Genomic DNA, 23,964 nt, shown 5'->3' on the forward strand with positions numbered 1-23,964 from the left:
TCTTTGTTAAGCTAAATAGATAGAGCTCCTTGAGTCTGTCACTGGCAGTATGTTTTCTAATCCTCTGATCACTGTTGTGGCTCTTCTCTGAGCATAAGCTCTGGCAAATGAAGTATAAAAATATAATTAGGAAGGCCAAAAAAGAATTAGAAGAACCGCTAGCCAAAGACTCCAAAAGTAATAGCAAAAAAATTTTTAAGTACATCAGAAGCAGGAAGCCTGCGAAACAACTAGTGGGGCCACTGGACGATTGAGATGCTAAAGGAGCACTCAAGGACGATAAGGCCATTGCGGAAAAACTAAACAAATTCTTTGCATCGGTCTTGACGGCTGAGGATGTGAGGGAGATTCCCAAACCTGAGCCATTCTTTTTAGGTGACAAATCTGAGGAACTGTCCCAGATTGAGGTGTCATTAGAGGAGGTTTTGGAACAAATTGATAAACTAAACAGTAATAAGTCACCAGGACCAGATGATATTCACCCAAGAGTTCTGAAGGAACTCAAAGGTGAAATTGCAGGACTACTAATGGTAGTCTGTAACCTATCATTTTAAATCAGCTTCTGTTCCAAATGACTGGAGGATAGCTAATGTGATGCCAATTTTTAAAAAGGGTCCAGAGGTGACCTTGGCAATTACAGGCCAGTAAGCCTGACTTCAGTACCAGGCAAACTGGTTGAAACTATAGCAAAGAAGAGAATTGTCAGACACATAGACGAACATAATTTGTTGGGGAAGAGTCACAATGGTTTTTGTCAAGGGAAATCGTGCCTCACCAATCTACTAGAATTCTTTGAGGGGGTCAACAGGCATGTGGACAAGGGGGATCCAGTGGATAGAGTGTACTTAGATTTTCAGAAAGCCTTTGACAAGGTCCCTCACCAAAGGCTCTTAAGCAAAGTAAGCTGTCATGGGATAAGAGGGAAGGTTCTCTCATGGATCGGTAACTGGTTAAAAGATAGGAAACAAAGGGTAGGAATAAACAGTCAGTTATCAGAATGGAGAGAGCTAAATAGTGGTGTCCCCCAGGGGTCTGTACTGGGCCCAGTTCTATTTAACATATTCATAAATGATCTTGAAGAAGGGGTAAACAGTGAGGTGGCAAAATTTGCAGATGATACAAAACTACTCAAAATAGTTAAATCCCAGGCAGACTGCGAAGAGCTACACAAGGAGCTCTCAAAACGTGATGACTGGGCAACAAAATGGCAGATGAAATTCAAGGTTGATAAATGCAAAGTAATGCACATTGGAAAACATAATCCGAACTATACATATAAAACGATGGGGTCTAAATTAGCTGTTAGCACTCAAGAAAGAGATCTTGGAGTCATTGTGGATAGTTCTCTGAAATCATCCACTCAATGTGCAGCGGCAGTCAAAAAAGCAAACAGAACGTTGGGAATCATTAAGAAAGGGATAGATAATAAGACAGAAAATATCATAATGCCTCTGTATAAATCCATGGTACGCCCACATCTTGAAAACTGCGTGCAGATGTGGTCGCCCCATCTCAAAAATGATATATTGGAATTGGAAAAGGTTCTGAAAAGGGCAACAAAAATGATTAGGGGTATGGAACGGCTTCCGTATGAGGAGAGATTAATAAGACTGGGATTTTTCAGCTTGAAAAAGAGATGACTAAGGGGGATATGATAGAGGTCTATAAAATCGTGACTGGTGTGGAGAAAGTGAATACGGAAGTGTTATTTATTCCTTTTTATAACACAAGAACTAGGGGTCACCACATGAAATTAATAGGCAGCAGGTTTAAAACAAACAAAAGGAAGTATTTTTTCACACAACGCAGAGTCAGCCTCTGGAACTCTTTGCCAGAGGATGTTGTGAAGGCCAAGACTATAACAGGGTTCAAACAAGAACTAGATAAGTTCATGGAGGATAGGTCCATCAATGGCTATTAGCCAGGATGGGCAGGGATGGTGTCCCTAGCCTCTGTTTGCCAGAAGCTGGGAATGGGCGACAGGGGATGGGATCACTCGATGATTTCCTGTTCTGTTCATTCCCTCTGGGGCACCTGGCATTGGACACTGTCAGAGGACAGGATACTGGGCTAGATGGACCTTTGGTCTGACCCAGTTTGGCCGTTCTTATGTTCTTAACCCTCTTTAGTTTATGAACATCCTTCCTGACTTGTGGACACTAGAACTGGACATAATATTCCAGCAGGGTTCACACCAGTACCATATACAAGGTAAAATAATTTCTCTGCTCCTACTCCAGATTCCCTTGTTTATGCATCCAAGGATCGCATTAGCTCTTTTGGTCACACTGGGAATTCATGTACAGCTATTTTAACCCCCCCCCCCCCAAGTCTTTGTCAGAGTCAGATTCCAAGGATAGAGCCGCCCTCCCCCTCCCCCCCATCCAGGAAGCATGGCGTACATTCATTATTCCTAGATGTGGACATTTACAGTTCCTGTATGAAATACCATGTTGTTTGCTTGTGTCCGGCTTACCAAGCAATGCCGATCGCTCTGACTCAGTGACCCGATCTTTGTGTCTTCTGCAAACTTGATCAGTGAGGATTTTATGTTTTCTTCCAGGTCATTGATTAAAATGGTAAATCATGCAGGGCCAGTCACTGATCCCCGGAGGACCCTGCTAGAAACACGCCCACACCTCAGAGCTTTGATAGCACCCATTATGCAGGCTGCTGAAAATAAAAAATAGCACCATATAATCACGCCAGTTTCAATTATTTTGGTAATTTATTTCAAAATACCTGTCAGCAAGTGTGTCTGTAACAAGACAGGCGCACACACAAAAATTCCCCCAGGAATACAGAGTTAAAGAAACTCCTATGACAACCCAGTTCCTGTTTCTCTGCCCCCTCCCCACCAGCCCAGACACTCACACCCCTGCCCCCCCAGAGCTCAGCTGTGGCGACCCCCTGCCCCCCACCCAGACTCTATCCTCCTCGAGCCCAGGGAGCCAGAGGGAGAAAAGCCTCATGCTGGGGTCCCAGGCTTGCAGGGAGTTTCCTGGGCGCTGCCGCCTTCTTCCTTTAGGGCGTGTTGGTATCTGCAAGTGCTGGGGACCCTACAGTTCCCTCCCCCTGGTCTGGTCTTCTATTTGCGACCTGGGCTCTGCTCCCAGTGGCCGCCCACATCTCTTCAGCCCATTTCTGTAGGGAGAAAAGGAAATTCTGCGCATACAACATTAATTTATGTAAAATTCTGCATTGGGCAGTGGTGCGGAATTTCCCCCAGGAGTAAATAGCATCAGACAGTAGGGACTGCGCCTAATTAGTCATGGCCATAAAGGCACAAGGGAGAAAAATGAAGCTAGCCGAAGGTTTAAAGAGGAGCCGACATGCTGCAGGAAGGGGGTTTGCAGGAGCACGGCGTGGCCCTGCCCTCACGCTGGCACTGCTGGGTCACTCAGCGTCTCTTAGGCGGGAAGCTCTTCGGGGCAGGGCCTATCCACCCAGCCCAGCGCTGTGAGACGTGGACTCCCTCGGCTGCCAGTCGCAGAGGCTGTGAGCACAACGCGGGGCCCGGGGCCACATCAGCAGCCTGCACGGGAGTGGGTGTCAAACACCCAGAAGGTGGGAGAAGTTCCCGGGAGCCAGGTTGCTGGGAAGGTGCCCAGCAGCAGGTGGCACTGGTGCACCGCGAGGCTGCCCAGCAGAGCTGCAGGGCGGCCAGAAAGGAACCAGAGGAGTTGGTTGCAAAATGTCTCGGTGGCTGGGTAGAAGGACCCCGCGAGTGCCGCCCTCCCCCCACCCCCCCAGCTGCTTCCTCCAGCGCCCTGGCTCTGCTCAATTTTTGGAGGTTTTGCTGGATTTTGATTGTTTGTTTCTGTTGAAAGTCCTGGAGGGCGAGCGTTTCCTGCCGGCCCCTTGCTGCCAGCTCTGCCCTGCCGCCAGGATACTGCCAACGGTGCTGCTTTCTCCACAGCGCCGCACTCCCATCTGGAGCTGCAGGACTTGTGTCCCGTCCCTGTGAGCATGCAGCTCCCTCGGCTGCAGTCCGGCTGGGCGTCTCTGCTGCACGCCTGCGTCTGCCTCTCGGGAATCAGCCAGAGCCTCTCCACACCCTTGTTCGCTGACGCCCGGGTTGTGGTGCCGACTCTCGGTGCAAACGCAGGGCACCACAGACAGCGGGGGCTCTCGTTTGGGCTCTCCCTGGCTGGCTCTGTGCCAGGGCGGGTGGGAGGCTGGGCAGCTGTTTGGTGAGAGCTAGGACTATACCTGGACATGTTATGAGCTGGGACCCCTGGATATGCCCACGCTGGTGGGAGCGGCGCTGCCTTCCTCCCTTTTCTGTTCCCCTTCTGCTCTCTAACCCCGTTCCACCTCTCCTCGGCTGGTCCATTTCACCCTCCACCTTTATCCCTCCCTTTCTGATACTTTGCCCGCTGTGGGCTGCACCACGGCGTGCAGTGTCAGTGCGTCCCTCCAGCGGAGGGCAGGGTGTGCGTGGGCTGCGGATGCAGACCTGCCCTGGCTGGGGAGCTCATTTCCAAACCGCCGTGGTGAGGGGACAGTGGCAGTGGCACAAATGGCCAGTCCTAGCCAGGGCGGGTGGAAAAGGGATGCCAGAGTATTGGAGCTCTCCCTGCCCCAGGCCCTGTCCTCGAAGGAAGGTACGTGGAGCCTGGGAGCGACAGCCTTCTATTGAAATGACCGTGTCGCCCTGCATCCCATCGCGCCGGCGCCATGGCTGAGACCGGCTGTGTTCCCGTTGGATGTGCTTATTGTGCGCTGCAGCCAATCGCAAGGGGTTTCTGCATTCCCCGCAGTTGTGATTGGTCCTTGCTACTGACTCGGCCAAAGCACGTTTCCCGTGACTCGGTGAGTTAGGATCTGACCCTGGGCACAGGATGCAAACCCGTGTAGCAGAGCAGCGCTCTGCAGCGTCCAGAGGAGGGCGCTGTTCACTCAGGAAGCGGGGGCTGGCAAAGATGCTGCCAGCTCCATCCTCTGAGCACCCCCAAGGCTGTTAGCAGCTCCACTGGTACCAGGGATTCCTGTCTGGTCTCGCCATCCCAGAACCCGGCCGGCTTCCTACCACACGGCCATCCACCGACCGCACTTGCTGCTTGGTTTAAACTACATCCCTTCTGGCCTGGGAGCAGCCCCCTCTCCGCGGGCGTTTGAGAGCGTGGCCTGTCCGGGATCCAGCGGCTCTAGTGAAACCCGAGTCTCGTGGCCAGCGTGCTGCCAGCCGTAGGGTGCTCTGAGGCAGCCGTGTGTTACGTGAACAGCACATGTGTGCGTGAGCACGATAGCTCTGCGCACGCCACTGCCCACGAGTTTACATATGGGCTACTTGACACTGATCCTTTAACCGTGGTAACAACCCCTGTTATTCCTCCGCCTGCTGGCAAATCGTGCTCCCCGGTGATCTCAGAGGCCAGACCCAAACTGGGAAGATCTGCCTCGTCCAGAGTGTCCGTGTGTGGAATTAAAATGCAATGCCCGTGTGCTCTGTGACTCCAGCCCTGCATCCCTTACTAGTGTGTGGGGGGGGGTGCCGGCTCCCACCCAAGGTTTGTTTCATTCACCTCTGCATTGCAGTGAGTTGTCTTCGCCAGCTGTCAGTTCGCCTGGTCAGTTCAGTTCGGCAGGTCCCTTCCCCAGCTGGGATTGTGATAGCAGACACCCTGTGCCGTGGGCCGAGTTCTCACGGGATGTTTCTGATCATGAGGCCGGCTGGCCTCCTCCAGGGAGTGCCGCCTGCTGAAGGGTTAGCAGAGATGTATTTGAAAAGAGAAAGCTGCAGAGCAGTGCTTGCCTTTGTCTCCTCCCGGCAGTGCTGTGCAGGGGGCAGACATGTGCCTGTGTTGGACTTCACAATGACCCACGTCTTGTAATCAGAGTTACCCATTTTCTAATTGCAGAGCTATTGTCGCTTTAAAACAGAGCTTGTTCTCCAAGCCTGTCCCAGAGAAGCATCGTTGTGGTCCGACGTTTGTTACCAGCTGTGCTGCTTGCTGGCTTCACAGCCTTGGGCAGATAACTTCCCCTCTCTGTGCTTTGCTTTTCCCATCTGTAACGCGGGTAAAATAACTCCCTTACTGCAGAGATCGGCTCTGTACCAGAGCGGAGCATTCCCTGCCTCCTCCTGTGGGTTGATCCTGCAGTGAAGCTATGCTGATCTGCCTGTAATGCTGTGCTTATGCCATCGCTGCGAAGCTAATCGGCAGAGGGGGCAGGGGAAGAACTGGGATCAAGTAAAAATGGAAGCTGGGTTTTAGTGAGAGTGCATAGAAAGGGTCTCTTCTCCGTGTGGTGCTATGTTTATTAAAAGCTGTTTGCGCAGGAAACCCACAGCCACACTTTCCTCGAGTCCTAAATGAACTCAGCCGGATTTTGCGCCAGGGATTTACTGAACGCTGCAACGCAGATAAATAATGAAATACAGAACTACAGCAGATGAACTCGCCGCGCCCAAATCTGTGCTGGGGAGAGGAAAAGGGCCCTTGAAATATCAAAGCAAAGCTCCTCTGGAGGAGAAAGCGCCCCCAGCTGCGGTCTGCGGTGCAGAAGTGCCTGTGGTAATTAAAAGCACATGCTGAATGCAGTTATTTTCCCATCTGTTTTCAGCAATGCTCCTTCTGACGGCTGGAGCTTCAGAGTCTGTTTTCCAGTAGCGTTGCCCATTGCTGTTTGGCTTTGTGTGCGTTTCCCTCTGCTGCAGTCTGTCCCAGCTCAGTGCTGAAGAGCCGGGGAAGGGAGACCCCCCCGCGGTGCTGTAGGGCTCCAGGAGGTGGCGCTCTTCAGCATGGAACTGACGCCCTGGCGTGAGGCTGAGACGCATGGTGCCGCTGATGGTGCCATTTGCACGGTCAGAGGAGACAGACCCCAGGCCTGAGCTATGGTCTGTGGCAGATGTAACCAGGCTGGAGGCAGAAAGGCCGGTGTGCTGGTGGGGGAGCATGTCTGCCCTTCGAGACCCGCCTGGCGGCTCCCCTCTGCCTAGACCCTGCAGAACGCTGCTTTAGGCACAGCTGGGCAGGGCAGAGCTGAGATGCTGTGAGGCTGGGCTGGCGTGTTACACCTGAGCGCTGTGAGCACACCTGGCCTGAGCAATGGCATCGTGCGCACGGGGCTGTACACGCCGAGTGAGAGACGCCCCTGCCTGAGGAGCTCACCGCATAGGGTAAGGAGGGGGAAGGGAGTGTGATGCAGGGCTTGACTTCACAGTACAGCTAACCCTGGGGGCCTGTCCCTAACCAGCTCCCATCCACACCCAAAGCTCTCACCCCAGGTGCTTTTCACCCGGGCTAGCTGGCCCCTCCAGTGAGGGCTGCTGCTGACCTGAACATTCCTTGCTGCAGAATCATAGAAGATTAGGGTCAGAAGAGACCTCAGGAGGTCATCTAGTCCAACCCCCTGCTCAAAGCAGGACCAATTCCCAACTAAATCATCCCAGCCAGGGCTTTGTCAAGCCAGGCCTTAAAAACCTCTAAGGATGGAGATTCCACCACCTCCCTAGGTAACCCATTCCAGTGCCTCACCACCCTCCTAGTGAAATAGTGTTTCCTAATATCCAACCTAAACCTCCCCCACGGCAACTTGAGACTATTGCTCCTTGTTCTGTCATCTGCCACCACTGAGAACAGTCTAGATCCGTCCTCTTTGGAACCCCCCTTCAGGTAGTTGAAAGCAGCTATCAAATCCCCCCTCACTCTTCTCTTCTGCAGACTAAATAATCCCAGTTCCCTCAGCCTCTCCTCATAAGTCATGTGCCCCAGCCCCCTAATCATTTCCGTTGCCCTCCGCTGGACTCTCTCCAATTTGTCCATATCCCTTCTGTAGTGGGGGGACCAAAACTGAACGCAATACTCCAGATGTGGCCTCACCAGTGCCGAATAGAGGGGAATAATCACTTCCCTTAATCTGCTGGCAATGCTCCTACTAATACAGCCCAATATGCCATTAGACTTCTTGGCAACGAGGGCACACTGCTGACCCATATCCAGCTTCTCATCCACTGTAATCCCCAGGTCCTTTTCTGCAGAACTGCCGCTTAGCCAGTTGGTCCCCAGCCTGTAGCGGTGCATGGGATTCTTCCATCCTCTGTGCAGGACTCTGCACTTGTCCTTGTTGAACCTCATCAGATTTCTTTTGGCCCAATCCTCCAATTTGTCTAGGTCCCTATGGACCCTATCCCTACCCTCCAGTGTATCTACCTCTCCCCCCAGTTTAGTTTCATCCTTGAATTTGCTGAGGGTGCAATCTGTCCCATCGTCCAGATCATTAATGAAGATATTGAACAAAACCAGCCCCAGGACCAACCCCTGGGGCACTGCGCTTGATACCGGCTGCCAACTAGACATCGAGTGGTTGATCACTACCCGTTGAGCCCAATGATTTATCCAGTTTTCTATCCACCTTATAATCCATTCATCCAATCCATATTTCTTTAACTTGCTGGCAAGAATACTGTGGGAGACCGTATCAAAAGCTTTCCTAAAGTTAAGTTGTATCACGTCTACCGCTTTTCCCATAGCCACAGAGCCAGTTATCTCCTCATAGAAGGCAATCAGGTTGGTCAGGCATGACTTGCCCAGTGACTCCTCATCACGCCCCTTGTCTCGCCCAGTTCCTCTGCAGCCTGGGGCCCGAGTCCCCTCTCCTGCCGAGGGAGGCTGCTGAGGGTGTGGTGTTACTCCTGACTCAGGCCCTCAAACGCTTGTGGGGAGTTTTCCTGCCTCCCTCCTCTGCTGATTTCTGTGCAGCCGGGCTTTGCCATTTCGTGCTAGGGCTCAGGCCTGGTCCCACTGTCGGCAATGGGGCAGGGTGAATAGAGGCCAGAAAGGGAGGGACTCTTACAGTCTGTCTGATCCCTGCTTCCCGCGGGCCAGAGAACCCCCCAGGCCGGGCCTCATGGCTGAGCGTGGGTAATGACTCCAAGTGATGGAGAATCCACCACGCCCCCGGTTAATTGGGCTCATTGTGAAACAACGTGTCCCTCACTGGACTCTAACCATGTCTGTGGCAGTGTCTGCGGCTGGCCCGGGGCCGCCAACCTCTCCAGGACCCTTCTGCTCCCACAGCCCCGGTGCTGTGTGTCTGACTGACTCACAAGCGCCTCTCTGGGTCAGGGTTGTGGAGTTTGGTTCCTAGGATGACGGTGCTCTGACCTCGCTCAGGCTCCCCAAAAAAGGGGAGTGTGGGGTGTCGCCGGATGTCCTGAGGCTCCTGGTGCTGGTGCCGTTAGCTCTAGAATGAGAGCGAGTTGTCTGGAGCGAGACGCTGATGGGCTGCATCTTCCCTGGCTATCCTAGAACCCCCGTGGCCACGGCCCGGACAGCCCCATGCGCAGAGATCGGGCGGCCACAAAACCGGGCTCTCTTGGCCGTGAGAGTCCGCCTGGGGCAGTAAATGCTCTGAGGAAGGGGAACGTGGATGAAGGATTTCTCCGTTGTTTGTGCAGCGTCTCTGAGTTAGCGATGTGCAGAGGAGTCCGGTGAGATGGCGGCAGAGGGTCGTGGAGCTGATGTGGCCTCCCTTGGAGTGCGTACCGGACCTTACCTTCCCCGTCGCTCCCCATCCATGGAAGCCCCTCTCTGCACTGGGGAGCCCTTCAGCTGACGTCCCTGCTTTGCTAATGTTGGCTTGTGACGAACTGGGGCTGTTCTTAATGTGGTCTGTGAATGCTGAGAGGGGAGGTTGGCTAGGATGGTCTGCATTGGGGGATGGGAGACTGGCCTTGAGGGAGGATACCCGAGCATGTAACCTGAGAACCCAGGAAGGGGTTAGAGGCCAGGTGACACCTTTGCCCGGGAAACTGAACAAAGGCTGTGGGAGGGGTCGCTGAAGGGAGAGTTTCAGGAGCTGGCTGGTGGAATGGCTGGGAGGCAGACGGGGCTCTGACCTCCCAAGGGGGCTGTAGGGCCCTGGGACCCCAAGATGGACCTAACTGGGGGGGATCCTGTTGTCTGTGCCTACAAGACCTGTCTTGGACTGTGTTCCTGTCGTCTAAATAAACCTTATCATAGAATCAGGACCCCAAGAGGTCATCTAGTCCAACCCCCTGCTCAAAGCAGGACCAATTCCCAACTAAATCATCCCAGCCAGGGCTTTGTCAAGCCGGGCCTTAAAAACCTCCAAGGAAGGAGACTCCACCACCTCCCTAGATAACCCATTCCAGTGCTTCACCACCCTCCTAGTGAAATAGTGTTTCCTAATATCCAACCTGGACCTCCCCCACTGCAAGTTGAGACCATTACTCCTTGTTCTGTCATCTGCCACCACTGAGAACAGCCGAGCTCCATCCTCTTTGGAACCCCCCTTCAGGTAGTTGAAAGCAGCTATCAAATCCCCCCTCACTCTTCTCTTCTGCAGACTAAATAAGCCCAGTTCCCTCAGCCTCTCCTCATAAGTCATGTGCTCCAGACCCCTAAACCTTCTGCTTTACTGCCTGGCTGAGAGTCATAGTGAATCGCAGGAAGCCGGGGGTGCAGGGCCTTGTGTCCCCCACACTCCGTGACATGGCTTAGCTCCCCGCTTTGGGAGCCCTGGCAGCTGGCCGTGCAGTGTCGAGCACCACACCCTCAAAGCCTGCTCAGAGAGGCCTAGTTGCTGCGGTTCTCCGGGGCACCAGCCATGGCTGGATCTATTGTGGTGTGTTTGTGTTTCTGTGGCACTCATCACCCGAACCTGGATGTCCTGGCCCATCCCGTCTCCATGGGCGGGAGATGCTCCGTGGAGGGATCCTCCCATGGGTGAAGGGTTCTTTGACACAGCCCGTCTGAGTGTGAGGGGAGTCGCAGATGAAGTGGACCCATCTGTCCTCGCATTGGCCCTGTGCCCCGGGCCAGTTGAACCCAGTTTTATTCCACTTGCTCTGTTTCTGGCCAAGCTCTGCTGCTTGTTTCCACATCTCTGGATGTAGCAGCCTCCACCCCGGCACGTGGCGCTGGGTGGTCTTGGCTCTGGCTTGTTTTGACAGAGCGTGAGTCCCGAGGGGAGCAGAATTCCCTTTTCCACCCAGGCCCTGAGCACCTGACGCCCGATCCGGCACGCAGAGCCGGTTGTCGGGGACTGCCCAGAGCGTGATTTGTTAGCATGGCGGCGCGGTGGAAGCGCTGCTGATGGCATTATTAATGACGGGGAAGTGGCCGTAAAGGGACGGAGGTACCGTGGGGCACTCTGACTCAGACAGCAGCAGCTTCCCCTTCTGTGGCAGGGCGGGGAGCCCTGCACCTTGGGCACAGAGAGGCAGCGTCAGGGCAGGCAGCGGGGGCAGCCCGGGGCTGATGGCGATCTCTGCGGGAGATGGGTTGGTGGGACTGCTTCAGGCAGGGCCGAGTTGTGATCGCTCCACCATCACAGCCCCATGGGCACGCCCAGTTATCACGTCTCCCCCTCCCCCAGCCCGACCCGCTCGGCACATAGACCCGCTGCTGCATCATGAACGTTTAAGACGAGGGCTCTTGCAACCTGTGACTGTCCGCTTGATAGTGCCCCTCCCTGGCCTGGGCTGTAACTGCAGGCTCAGAGCCAGACTGGGATTACCGTAGGTGCTCCAAGCTGGTGCACAGACCAGGAGAGCTCTCCTTGCCCCAGCCCACCCTCCATAGCACAGCCTGGGAAGTTTACTGTGCATGGTTCTATTGGAGACTTTCTCCAGCCTCGTGCTGGTGGGGATCTGCGCTCTGACGCCCAGCCCCCTGCTGCATCTCAGGCCTCTGCTGTGCTGGGCGCTACGGTGTGACACCGGCTCCCCCCGGCCATCTGGCTGGAGCCTTTCCTTCCTCTCTCCTCTGCGCAGCACCACTTCGTTCCTCTAGCTCTTCGCTGCCCTCCCCGGGTCCGGGCCAGCTCAGCCCCTCGCGTTTGATTTCCCAGCCCCTCCTGTCTGTCTGCTTCATTCATTGCAGCAGCAGCTTTTAAACCCAATGGTTAGTGTCTTCGCCAATGGCATTAGTTGAACCAATTATTCCTTCCCCTCCCCCCCCCCCCCCCCGAGGATCCCACCCGCTCCCCCTCTGGGAACGTGACTTCCTGAAGCGAACAGCTCTTGGTCGCTGACCTGGTCTGTATGGGACCTGGTGGCCTGGAGCAGGGCTGTCCCCCATTCCCGTGGCCCTTGCAGAGCCCATGTGAGAGGCGAGTGGCTGCGTTCCGCTCCCGGGAGACAGCGTCACAATCAGGCTGCCCTCCGCTGGCTTTTTGCTGTCCCAAATGTAAGCAAAAGGAGCAGCGTAATCATATTACACAGATGATTGTGCCGGTGAGAAAGGGGGAGAAACGGTATGGCTTAGGGGGGAAATCCAGCAATGCACTAGGGCTTCCCCTCCCAGGTCCCAGAACACTGCACAGGAACCAGCATTTGCACCGAGTTTGTGCACCCGAAATGTCGTGCACTCACACGCTGTGCTTACGCTGGCCCCAGGCGGCAGGGCTGGTGCCAGGGACGACAATACCCTGGGAGAACGTTGGCTTCTGGCAGGGAGGGAGACTGAAGGGATTAGGGTCTGAAAACAGCTCAGGAGGCTCCCGGTCTGTTGGTGCCCTGGCAGACTCCCGGTTTAATGGCACCCGTGCCCCGAGAGAGAAGAGCAGAAAGAAAAGCCACTTGCTCTGTTTTCCCAGTGCGTGGAAACGTCCAGCCTGCTCACGACCCAGGCTTATTGCCCATACATGTGCGCAGCCCAACAGCATGCCTCCTCACACGTTCACTGATGGAACTCCACGGCCCTCGTGTTCCTAATAGCACGGCCCTGCTCAGTCCAGTTTGGTGCCTGGGTTGCTCTGACCATCTGGAGGCATAGCCACGAGGTTGTGGGGTGCCACGCTGCACCTCCCCAGAGCGCGCCTGCTGGCATGTGCGGGAGTTCCTTCCCGGGGCTCTCTGAAGCACAGGTCAGCCCCCTCCCAGCTACGGCATGCTGCCGGGGTGCCGGCGCTCCCGTTGACGAGAGCAGCCCTTGTCCTGGCGCCAGGGCAGAGGGGACAAGCTCCTTGCCAAGGATGTTCCTGCCCGATAGCAAGACAGCATTAGCCTCACTGCAGCACAGCGCCCCGGCCTCCGCCCTGCTCCAGCCCGTGTGGGAAACCGAGCCCTGCAGAGCAGGTGTGTTGGCTGCTTTGAGATGAACGTGGTTGAAATGCGAGAGTCCTCTGTGCATCTCGATATTACCGGGGTCGAGAGCGAGCTCCACTTCACGCTGGCCTTGCCATTATCCACTCAGGGAGACGGTCGGTCTCCTGACAGCATGATTATTGCTCAAAAGATGTAACTGGTGTTAAGTGCTCTCTGCAGCAGTGCCTCCGAAGGGCTTTTATGCTGGTCCTGTCACCCAAAACACAAAACCTGTGGCTAATAATAGACTCTCCTCCCAGACACATTTTACTGCTACGCTTCCCTTTGTGCATCTCTCCTGCTTTGCTCACCATTGGATCCGAGAGGGAAATCACTGACTTCTAGGTGCTCCCTCCTCTGCGCTGGCACAGACAGGTTGCCCTGATACCAGGATGGTGGGCACTTTATCAGGGCTCACTAAATACAGTACTTGATCTTGGACATGCCTTTGGTGGCCGAGGAGAGTGCTCACGGGAGTCTGTCTGTCTGCTGTGGAGGGGGGTGCCCCTGGCAGGATGCCGAGGGGGGGGGATGTGGACAGAGCCATGAGTCAGGGAGACGATCCTAGTAGCCATGCTTTGAATGGATGAGAGGGGGCAGGGTGGCTGGTAATGTTCCCTCTAATTTTTCCCATGCATGTGCGCAATGAATTTTGTTATGTGCACCAATATGGAGGTGATGTGTGGCGGGGGTGGGGCCAAGAGGTTTGGAGTGTGGGAGGGGGCTCAGGGCTGGGGCAGAAGGTTGGAGTGCGGGGGGCGGGGCGGGCTCCGCTGGGGGTGCAGGCTCTGGGGTGGGGCCAAGGATGAGGGGTTCAGGGCACCCCCCAGCTCTCTCTCTCCACAGCAGCATCTGGGTTGCGGGGGAGGGACAGCCGTGAGTGCCTGCATGGCCCTTGATAGGCTGCTGCGCGGCCACGCAGCTGAGAGGGAACGTAGGTGGCGGGCGATGCATGCGGGCGCTGCTCCGGTTTCACTGGTGTCCAGGCAGCGTGGGATGTTCCAAGGCAAATCGGAACTGTGAAGTGTTTGCTTTGTTCTGACGCTCTCAAGGGCTCCAGGTGGCACAAGCGTCTTGCCTCCCGTGCAGCCTTTGCAGGGTACTGTGTCCTTGCAAGCTAGGTGGGACCCGAGATGAGAACTTGCACACGCCGAGCGCTCCTCCAGCCTCACGGATAACAGCGTCTCCGAGGGGCTAGGACACAAGCCATTCCACCACCCCAGCCATACTTCCCTCCCTGCAGTGGCCTGTTTTGCCGTGGGTCCCTAACAACGTAGAGATTCAGCGATCTGCCTTTCCTACGTTCTCCCCCGGCCCGAGTGACATTGACTTGTCAGAAATCAGCCTCAGGCCCGGGCTGCATCTTGCTCTGCAGGAGAGTTTGAAGCTCTGCCTTGTTGTTCAGGTGCAGGGCTTAGTGCCAGAGATCTGGGTTCTCCTCCGAGCTCTGCCAGGCTCCCTGTGTGAGCGCCGCAAGCCACGTTAGCGCTCTGGGCGTGAGCCCCCCCGGCGAAACGGAGCGGATAGTGCAGGGCCTGGCGAGGCTGAACACATTGGCCTGTGTAAAGTGGTTGGAAAACTTCACTGGCAAGTGATAGAGAAGTGCAGTGTTAGAATAAAGGAAGTGCAGAGTTATTTAATTAATGCCTCTTCAGAGCTGGAAATAACCCCGCGTTTTCCATTAGGCCGGGGCGGGCAAACTTTTTGGCCCAAGGGTCGCATCGGGTTTCGTAAATTGTATGGAGGACTGGTTGGGAAGGGGGTCGTGGCCCCCCACCTCCTATCTGCCCCCCCCCCGGGACTCCTGCCCCCCGTTCCCTGACGGTCCCCCCGGGACCCCTGCCCCATCCACATACCCCTGCTCCCTGTCGCCTGACCACCCCTGGATCCCCGCTGCCCCATCCAACCCCTCCTTTCATTCCTGATGCCCCCCCGGGACCCCTCCCCCATCCAACCACCCCTTATCCCTGCCCCTGACTGCCCCCCGCCACCCCATCCAACCTCGCCTCCTTCCTGACTGCCCCCCCGGGACTCCTGCCCCCATTCAATCCCCTGTCTCCCTCCCGATCACCATCCCCACCCCCTGACCACCACCCCGAACTCCCCTGCCTTCTATCCAACCCCCCCGCTCCCTGCCCCCTTACTGTGCTGCCTGGATCACCGGTGGCTGGCGGCGCTAAAGCCGCACCATCCGGCTGGAGCTGGGCCACGCCACCACCACGCAGCACAGAGACCGGGTCAGGCCGGCTCTGCAGCCGCGCTGCCCCAGGAGCTCACAGCCGCGCTGCCCAGAGCATTGCACCAGTGGTGGAAGCGAGCTGAGACTGTGGGGGGAGGGGCAGCCTCCCGGAGCTCGAGGGCCAGGCAGGACGGTCCCGTGGGCCATCGTTTGCCCACCTCTGCATTAGGCAAAGGGATTTGTTTCCCTGTAGCGAATGGGATGTGCTGAGCCATCGCCTGCCCTTCTGTTGCATTTTCACCTGTCGATCTCAAAGCACTTCACGGCAGTTGATAAACTCTGATCTCTGTTTTACAGATAGGCACAGCGTGGGGTAGGTAATACAGTGAGTCTCTGGTCGGGCCTGAAATAGAACCCAGATCCTCTGGTTCACAGTCCTCTGCCCTAACCACTGGGCAGTGCTGCCTCAGAGGAGTGTGTTTAATGGGAGTGAAATTCACCCCCTTCTAAACATCGCGGAGTTTCACCCGTGCATAAGGCCTGAATTTGCCCATTGTTTTTATAGGTCCTATACAAATGGCTTTTGTTGTTGTTTATTTCTCGATAATAATGGCAGCCTTGTTTTTCAAGGCTAGTGTGTAGGATCCAGGGGCTTCCCACGCTGGGAGAGAGCCCTGCGCAAGGCATGAAGCAGTGACACTCCAGGGTGGGTCATGGATCTGTAGAAGCTCCCTGCTGCTGGTCTGACGCCACGGACAAGACGGATTTCCTGCCCACACTGCAGAATTATCTCGCATCAGCTCCCGGCGCCTGCGGTTCATGGATGCGATGACTTCATGCTTTTCAGAGCATGCCCTGATTAGTTAAAGTGTTTAATTCACTTCAATGCTTGTCATTGCTAATAATCTTGTTAACAGAGGGAGCAAGGGAACATGCCACTTCCATCTGCCTTTGACTTCTGGTGCAATCATCGTCATGTGGCTGGTGAGCTTTCTGTAGGACAGTTTCTGTTCACAGTAAGTAGGGACTGACAAACCTATCACTAGACTGATTGAGAGCTCCACCAGCTCATGTCCATGCCCTCCAAGCCCCAGGATCATTCCCCATCGGGTGCTCTCCGGTGCTATGTCCAGCCCAGTTAAATATCTCCTGTTATTCCGCCACATGCATTGGGAGACTGTGCTGGTTTAGCAGCTCTCGCCTTCGATGGAGGGAAGCAGAGAGCCAACAAGGGGATGATTCGCTGTCTCTTGGCCGCCCGGCCTGTGTAGACTGTGAACACTGGAGCAGGGACTGTCTCTAGGGCCTGGCACAATGGGGTCCCAGTCTGCTGGGGTCTCTAAAAGATACAGCACGTCACAGACTAGGGAGAAGAGCGGCCGTGCTGGTGCTCTGCTGAGACTGGTGCAGTAGCAGCTTCTCACTCCTGGGTCGCTAGTGCTCAGGTATGAGGGACAAGCACCGGCCCCAAGAGTCAAGGGGGGGGTTGGTGCTGACTGCACTGAGACCAGGATGCTGCTGTGAATGCATCTTGTTCCGGTGGGCAGCCAGGGGGTGGCGGCCCGGCGGGGGCTCTCTGCCAGCGGCACCTACGCCCGGTGGGGGCTCTCTGCCAGCGGGACGCACGCCTGGCGGGGGCTCTCTGCCAGCGGCACCTGTGCCCGGCGGGGGCTCTCTGCCAGCGGGATGCACGCCCGGCGGGGGCTCTCTGCCAGCGGCACCTACGCCCGGTGGGGGCTCTCTGCCAGCGGGACGCACGCCCGGCGGGGGCTCTCTGCCAGCGGGACGCACGCCCGGCAGGGGCTCTCTGCCAGCGGGATGCACGCCTGGCGGGGGCTCTCTGCCAGCGGGACGCACGCCCGGCGGGGGCTCTCTGCCAGCGGCACCTACGCCCGGCGGGGGCTCTCTGCCAGCGGGACGTATGTCCGGCGGGGGGCGCTCTCTGCCAGTGGGGGGTGCTCTCTGCCAGCAGCATCTACGCCCGGCGGGGGCTCTCTGCCAGCGGCACCTACGCCCGGCGGGGGCTCTCTGCCAGCAGGACGCACGCCCGGCGGGCGCGTGCTCTGCCAGTGGCATGTATGCCTGGCGAGGTCTGCGTCACTGAGGTCCGATGGTGGTGCTGATATTCTATGATTCTGTGTGTAGACACAGGGACTAGAGCACTCTCTGCACAAGGAATGTGACCTTGTCGGGGAGGGATAGCTCAGTGGTTTGAGCATTGGCCTGCTAAACCCAGGGTTGTGAGTTCAATCCTTGAGGGGGCCACTTAGGAATCTGGGGCAAAAATCAGTACTTGGTCCTGCTAGTGAAGGCAGGGGGCTGGGCTGGGCTCAGCTTGATGACCCTTCAGGGTCCCTTCCAGTTCTATGAGATAGGTATATCTCCATATATATATATATTCCTGTGGCTGGCAGCTATTGTCCACCACAAGCCATTTTCCTAATGCAGACAGAGTCTGAGAAGTCTTGGCATGTGTCTGACACAGCTTGGAGAGGGGAATGCTGCTAGGTGACCAGATGTCCCAATTTTATAGGGACAGTCCCAATTTTTGGGTCTTTTTCTTATATAGGCTCCGATTACCCCCCACCCACTGTCCCAATTTTTCACATTTGCTGTCTGGTCACCCTAAATGCTGCTAAGATCCCTGCCCTGGAGGGGACTCAAGGAGAAATCGGTACCCTATTAACAGACCTTCTTCTTCTGTCTTTAGGCAGCAATGCTGCTAGCCTGTGATTTGAGTTCTCTATTCGCTGTTCATTGGTAACATCCACAGTCAAGGTAAAACTTCAACTTCGAGATAAAACCAGACGACAGGGAGGGCAGGTCCGTATGCAGAGTTAAACCTTGCTGCTCCTCCCTGACATCACTGTTATATAATGGGTCTTGCAGAAGCATAGAAGATGGTGGTGTCAGTTATTGCGTTTCCCGGGTATCAGAGACTTTTCCCTTTTATGGATGAATTACCTCTTGGTTTGGTGGACTGAAGTAAAACCCATCACAGTCTGTTTGAGGCTTGGTTTCTGAGTCTAGTTTAGAATTTGCAGCTCTTCTAGTGATGATGTTTTAGTGCGACAGTACTGCCTGGGCGAGAAGAACCGCGGAGTACAGACCCTTTGTGCTCTCCGGATTCGGATGCGTTTAACATTACTGAAGAGCCGGTGTCTGGGTAGAACTTTTCCAGTTTTCCTTTACACGCAGAATACAGCGTGACCTTGATTCTCCAGGCCTCAGAGATCCCAAACTCTCTTATCAGCAACAGGGTCATGGTCCTGATGTCTACTAATTACCCTGAACATTCCATTGGTTATCTGGCACGACTCAGGAACCCATAGTATTGCATTTGGATAATGAACATTGGACTGCATAGAAGTTACTGTGTGTCAACTTAGGTCGCATCTAAAATAAATTAGGGGCTTGTAAAATGTCAGTAACTAATGGCTGATGAAGTACATCTGGGAACACATGCTCCTCTTGGCACAATCCCTTCGTTAGCCCTCATTTGTTTAGTCTCCAGTCTCTCCGAGGGCAGTACAGCATGTGGGTGCATTGCTGTTTTGTTTTCCTGTAGCTCATGAAAATAACCAGATTTTTATTTTTGCATATGTTTAATTATGTTGGTGTCACCAGCAAGAAGGGTTATAAACAGCACGGATTCGAAAGAGGTCTCTACGCAGCAGGATGCCACAGAGCATTGTGGGAGTCCAAATGTTCCAGCCGTAATGCTCTCCATGGTATTTACAAGTGGCAGGCCACAGTGATGTCTGTGCAGGGCTCACAATCTCCCTGCATGTCCAGCCACAGAAACCAGCCCCGGGAAGGGAAGGGGAGAGTGCTCTGTTTGTGACGTGATGTGTTCAGTCCAGTATTAAACCAGCCTCTGACCTGCACCATAGCAGCAAACAGATACACAAGGCGGGTTTGTGGCACTGCTGTCCTGGGACCCTCTGAAGCACTAGCAGAGAGCAGTTATTTTTGTTGCTTTCAATGCACCATGCAACGGCTGCACTCCTTGGCCTCGTGAGTGCCCAAGCCCTGGCTGCAAACTAGCGCAGCAGGAGAGTCCGTCATACCCCCTTGTTCAGCACAGAGTCCTGGAGATATAAAGTGCACTGAGAGATCAGCCTGGGAACAGTAAGATGTTCCCTTTGATCTGGGTGGGAATTGTTCTCGCGGATGTGGTGGTGGTGGTTTTATTAGCATTTGTGGCATGTGCCCTCCATGTGCTAAATACGGTGCAAACGTAGACGGAGGCAGAGTCCCTGCTGCAAAGAACTTGCAGGGGAAGGTGTGCAAATAACACCTTGTGGGATCCGGCCCCTATTGACCACCTGTGGCGACAGTGCGATCTCTCGGGGTGACAGTTTCTGGTTCCTAACCACTGACATCGATGGGAGTTTTGCCACTGGCTTAAACGAGAGCAAGTCCAGGCCATTGGCCCAGAGCACATTCTCGCTGCATGAGCAGCGGTGTCAGAAACCCGGGGAAGCCGCCTGTGCCACAGGCTCTGACCACCTCCAGTGCAGTCATTGGACCCTGGTTAGCATGCGGTGGCCCATCCTTCCCTGCACCTAGTCTTGTGCCGAAACGTTAGAGAGGGACGCTGGGCTTGTGATAAAAGCATTGGGCTGGGGCTCCGGGGATCTGGGTTCAGCTCCTGGCCCTGCCCCAGATTACCTCTGTGGCCTTTGGCAAATCACGTAATTGCTGTGTGCCTCGGTTTCCCCATCTGAACAGTGGAGATAAACTGTCTCTTGCCCTGTCTCATCTATTCAAATTATAAACTCCTTGGGTCAGGGTCCCTTATTGTGTGTGTGCAGTGCCCAGCCCAGAAAGGGCTCTGGACACATCTGGAGTCCAACTAAATCATCTACATGGTTCAGTATTACGCGCCAGCGAATGTGCCCAGCACATGGGGGGGTATCGTCTGCGGCGCACAATGAGTCCAATGGTGGTTTGTCTCTTTCCCAGGTAATATTCCATGACGTGGACGTGCTGACAGAACAGCTGTTTCCAGTAGTGGAGGCCATGCAGAAACACTTCAGTGCTGGCTCCGGGTCCTACTACAGCGACTCCATCTTCTTCCTGTCGGTGGCCATGCACCGCATCATGCCCCCAGGTGAGCGTTCCGGGGCAGCGGCTGGGATGTGTGTGTGTTCAGAGCGCTGGTGATTTTGCGGGTTGAGTCAGCGTGTCAGGACGCTGCTGCGTTATGTCTGAGTCTCCTTAGTGTGCCTGGAGCCCACTGAAAGGAACTGAAAAAAGCAGCCAAACAGCCCTGAGCTGCAAAGTACGGAGCAGGCGGCTGCCCTGGCCCTGTCCGTGCTTCCGACAATATCTGAAACTCTCCAGCTGCATTAACTTCCTGCTTTTCCATCCCCCGCCCTTGGCTGGCGAGCAGATGGGGACACAGCACATTTGTGGTAGCTGATGGCCCCTGTCTGGCTGGCTCCGTGGGAGCAGACACTGGGAGCAGAGCAGGGTATTGATTAGTGCATTCCTTTCCCATCGGAAAGCTCTGTTGATTGATGGTCATTGATTTTGTCTTTATCTGTCCTTATCATGCCTCACTCTCTGCATTATTGTGGAACCAGGGGACAGCAATAAATCTACAGGAAAACAAAGCAGCCCTGGAAACGGGGCTTGGCTCAGTTAGCTGCAGCCTTTTCCTTCCTCTGCAGCCTGTGGGTAGTTCTCCTGGGACCCATCTTCTCTGTAGGCTCAGCTTGTAACTCGCTGTGTCCCTGCTCTGTCCTCCCTTCCTGCTAAGACTCCTGTTTCTCGCAGCAGGGGCCGGAGAGTGGCTGAGTTGTTGACGCATTAATGAATGTTTGGGTCATAATTTGATGATCACAGACCATGTGGGTGTTTTGCTCCCCTGATTCAGCCAGGTACCTGCGTGTGAGGAGCCCGCTGGCTTCAGAGGGGCTGCTCTCCCCTCGCAGTTCAGCACACGCGTCCGTGTCCTGCTGAGCTGGGCCACCGGGCTGTGTTGGCTATGGCAGGGAATGCGCTGCAGTGGTTAGAACAGGGGGCTGGGAATCAACATTCGCATTGGTGACGGGAAAGGCCTGGTAGGTCGTCTCGCCCAACTGCCTGCCAGAGCGGGGTGGTCCTGTCCAGCCAGTGCTCCCAGGGACAGAGCTCCCAGGGCATCTCATGGCGAAGCTTCATTCTACTAGGGCAGGGCTGAGGTGTCCAAAGCTGTCTAAGGGATTTGGACACCCAATTCCCCTGTGATCCAAATCACCTGGTAGCAGCTGCTGGTGCGCATGTCCTGGGTCAGGGTGTACACCAGCTGCTGCGGCGGCTTCGCTTGTGCTGCAGTCACGCCTCTGATTGCAGTGTCCACGTACCTGTCGTGAATGATCGGCTGTAAGCCAGGCGCTCTGAAATACGCTCAGGGACGTTTCTGTTTGGCCATAAAGACCATTATAGCTGAGTTAACACGAGGGGGGGGCTTGCCTGAGCCCCTAGTGTATCGTGCAGCGCCGGCAGTTATACGAGCAGTTGTTGTTTTCCAGACAAGGAGGAAATGGAGCAGACGCTGGCATCCTTCCTTTGTTTTTGGGCCGTCCTTTCAAACGCAGCCTTCTGGAGGAGGGTCATAGCGTCAGGCAGGAGGGTGACCCAAGACCTTCCTGGTGCAGGTCTGGACCCACTGGCACCATGAGGCGTGCAGAATGGTTTGGTGGGGGGGATCTCCGGAAGAAAGAGGCTGTCTTAGGTTATTTTGTGGTGGGCTGTCTATTCGCTGAACAGTCACCCAGATAAAGTGAATCTATCTAATGCCCAGTGTGGTTACAGAATCTGAATTGGCCTGGCCAGGCACCCAGTGTGGGGCAGAACAGGACAGTGGGTGGGGGCTGAGTTCAGGGATCTGTCCTTGATACTCGTTAATTTCCAAAACAGCAAAGACCTGTAGGCTGTTCTCTCATGTTTCTTCCCACCCTGCTTTGTCCTTCTCCATCTGAGAAGCAGGTGCATCCCGCCTGCCCTCCGGGAAGCCTCAGTTTGGCTTGGAATGCTGCAATCCCAAACCCCAGAGATGGTTTTCACAGCAGCTTTTGAGTGTTTGTTGAAATTCATGGATCAGGACAGCAGTGGGGCAGTCTGTCTCATGGTGGCTGATTTTGTACCCTACCGCAGGTGAACTGACTGCAACCCCCCTCCCCCCTCCTCCCAGGCACTGGAGCTGTGCCAGGATTCTGATTGAAAGGTTTCCCTGCCACCGTGACTGAGTGCCATTCAGTGTACTTGGCTCTCCTGGCATGGTTCCTGTAGGAAGGGTAAGGTGCCTTTATGGACCATTGGCTGCATGGGATTGTAGGCCCTTTGGAATGGGCTCAGTGGGAATGGTTCCCATTTGTTAATTCTTGTCACTCTGAAATTGGCTTCTTACTTTGGTTTGCATCACCGGCTTCCTGTGGAGCTGGCACTTACCCTCCAAGGATGAGGCAGAGCCACTTGAGCCTGCTGGCTTCCACCCAGCCTAAATCCCGCCTGCGTGCTTCGTGCAGCTTGGCAAACTGCGAGCACCGCCTCCCTCTGCAGAGGTGGGAGTGAACTGCAAAGGGCAATGTCTTGGTGGCCAGACATGTCAGTCACTTGTCACGTTCCTGAAGCCTGAGTCTCCTTCCTGTGGGCATCTTGGTCAGCTAGCAATGATTTGTCACTTGCCATTAACAAAAGAGAAGGAAAAGTGCAGACCGGAGAAAGTCACATCCTTGGAAACCTTGTTGGAAAGGCTCTGAAACACGCAGGTTCTGTCGGCGCTCTGAGCCTAACGCGTCTGTTGTGGTTTGAGCTGCTGGCTCCAGCGCAGAGTTTCACAACGCGATGTCTCTATTGTTCTGAGTGATCCCCAGAAGGAGGGAGTGGTCGGGTGATGCTGGGGTGGGCAGAGGTATGCAGGGAACAAGGAAAGGTGAGGAACAGACCGCATGTCATGTGCAGAATGGACCAACATGCCAGACAGCTAGGGTAGGAATAAATGGTCGGTTTTCTGAATGGAGAGAGGTAAATAGTGGTGTCTCCCAGGAGTCTGTCCTGGGACCAGTGCTGTTCAAAATATTCATAAATGATCTGGACAAAGGGGTAAACAGTGAGATGGCAAAATTTGCAGATGATACAAAATTACTCGAGATAGTTAAGTCCAAAGCAGATTGAGAAGAGCTACAAAGGGTCTCACAAACCTGGGTGACTGGGCAACAAAATGGCAGATGAAATTCAATGTTGATAAATGCAAAGTAATGCACATTGGAAAATATAATTCCAACTATACATACAAAATGATGCGGTCTAAAATAGCTGTTACCACTAAAGAGAGAGATCTTGGAGTCATTGTGGATAGTTCTCTGAAAACATTTGCTGAGCTGTATAGCGTCAGTCAGAGAAGTTACTCGAACGTTAGGAATCGCTAGGAAAGCGATAGACAATAAATCAGAAATTATCATAATGCATGTATATAAATCCATGGCACCCCCACATCTTGCACGCTGCGTGCAGATGTGGTCACCACATCTCAGAAAAGATATATTGGAATTGGAAAAGGTACAGAGAAGGGCAACAAAATGATTAGGGACATGGAACAGTTTCCGTTTAAGGAGAGATTAATAGGACTGAGACTTTTCAGCTTGGAAAAGAGACAACTAAGGGGGGGATCTGACAGAAGTCTATAAAATCATGACGGGTGTGGAGAAAGTGAATAAGGAAGTGTTATTTACTC

General features: G+C 54.6%; 1 protein-coding gene across 4 annotated transcripts in view; it reads left to right on the forward strand.

The window, feature by feature from the left end:
- XXYLT1 (xyloside xylosyltransferase 1) overlaps positions 1-23,964 on the forward strand; it is a 96,738-nt gene that overhangs the window by 11,375 nt on the left and 61,399 nt on the right. For 2 of the 4 annotated variants that reach the window (XM_065557466.1, XM_065557467.1), the window contains exons 1-2: positions 6,098-7,126; positions 20,208-20,355. In XM_065557466.1, the coding sequence (XP_065413538.1) occupies positions 20,265-20,355 (91 nt within the window). In that variant the 5' untranslated portion in view covers positions 6,098-7,126; positions 20,208-20,264. Of the gene's footprint in view, positions 1-6,097; positions 7,127-20,207; positions 20,356-23,964 lie in introns of those variants that run through there. The other 2 variants (XM_024111360.3, XM_065557465.1) reach the window with 1 other exon arrangement.

The sequence above is a fragment of the Chrysemys picta genome, chromosome 9, assembly GCF_011386835.1.
Source record: "Chrysemys picta bellii isolate R12L10 chromosome 9, ASM1138683v2, whole genome shotgun sequence".
NCBI lineage: Eukaryota > Metazoa > Chordata > Testudines > Emydidae > Chrysemys > Chrysemys picta.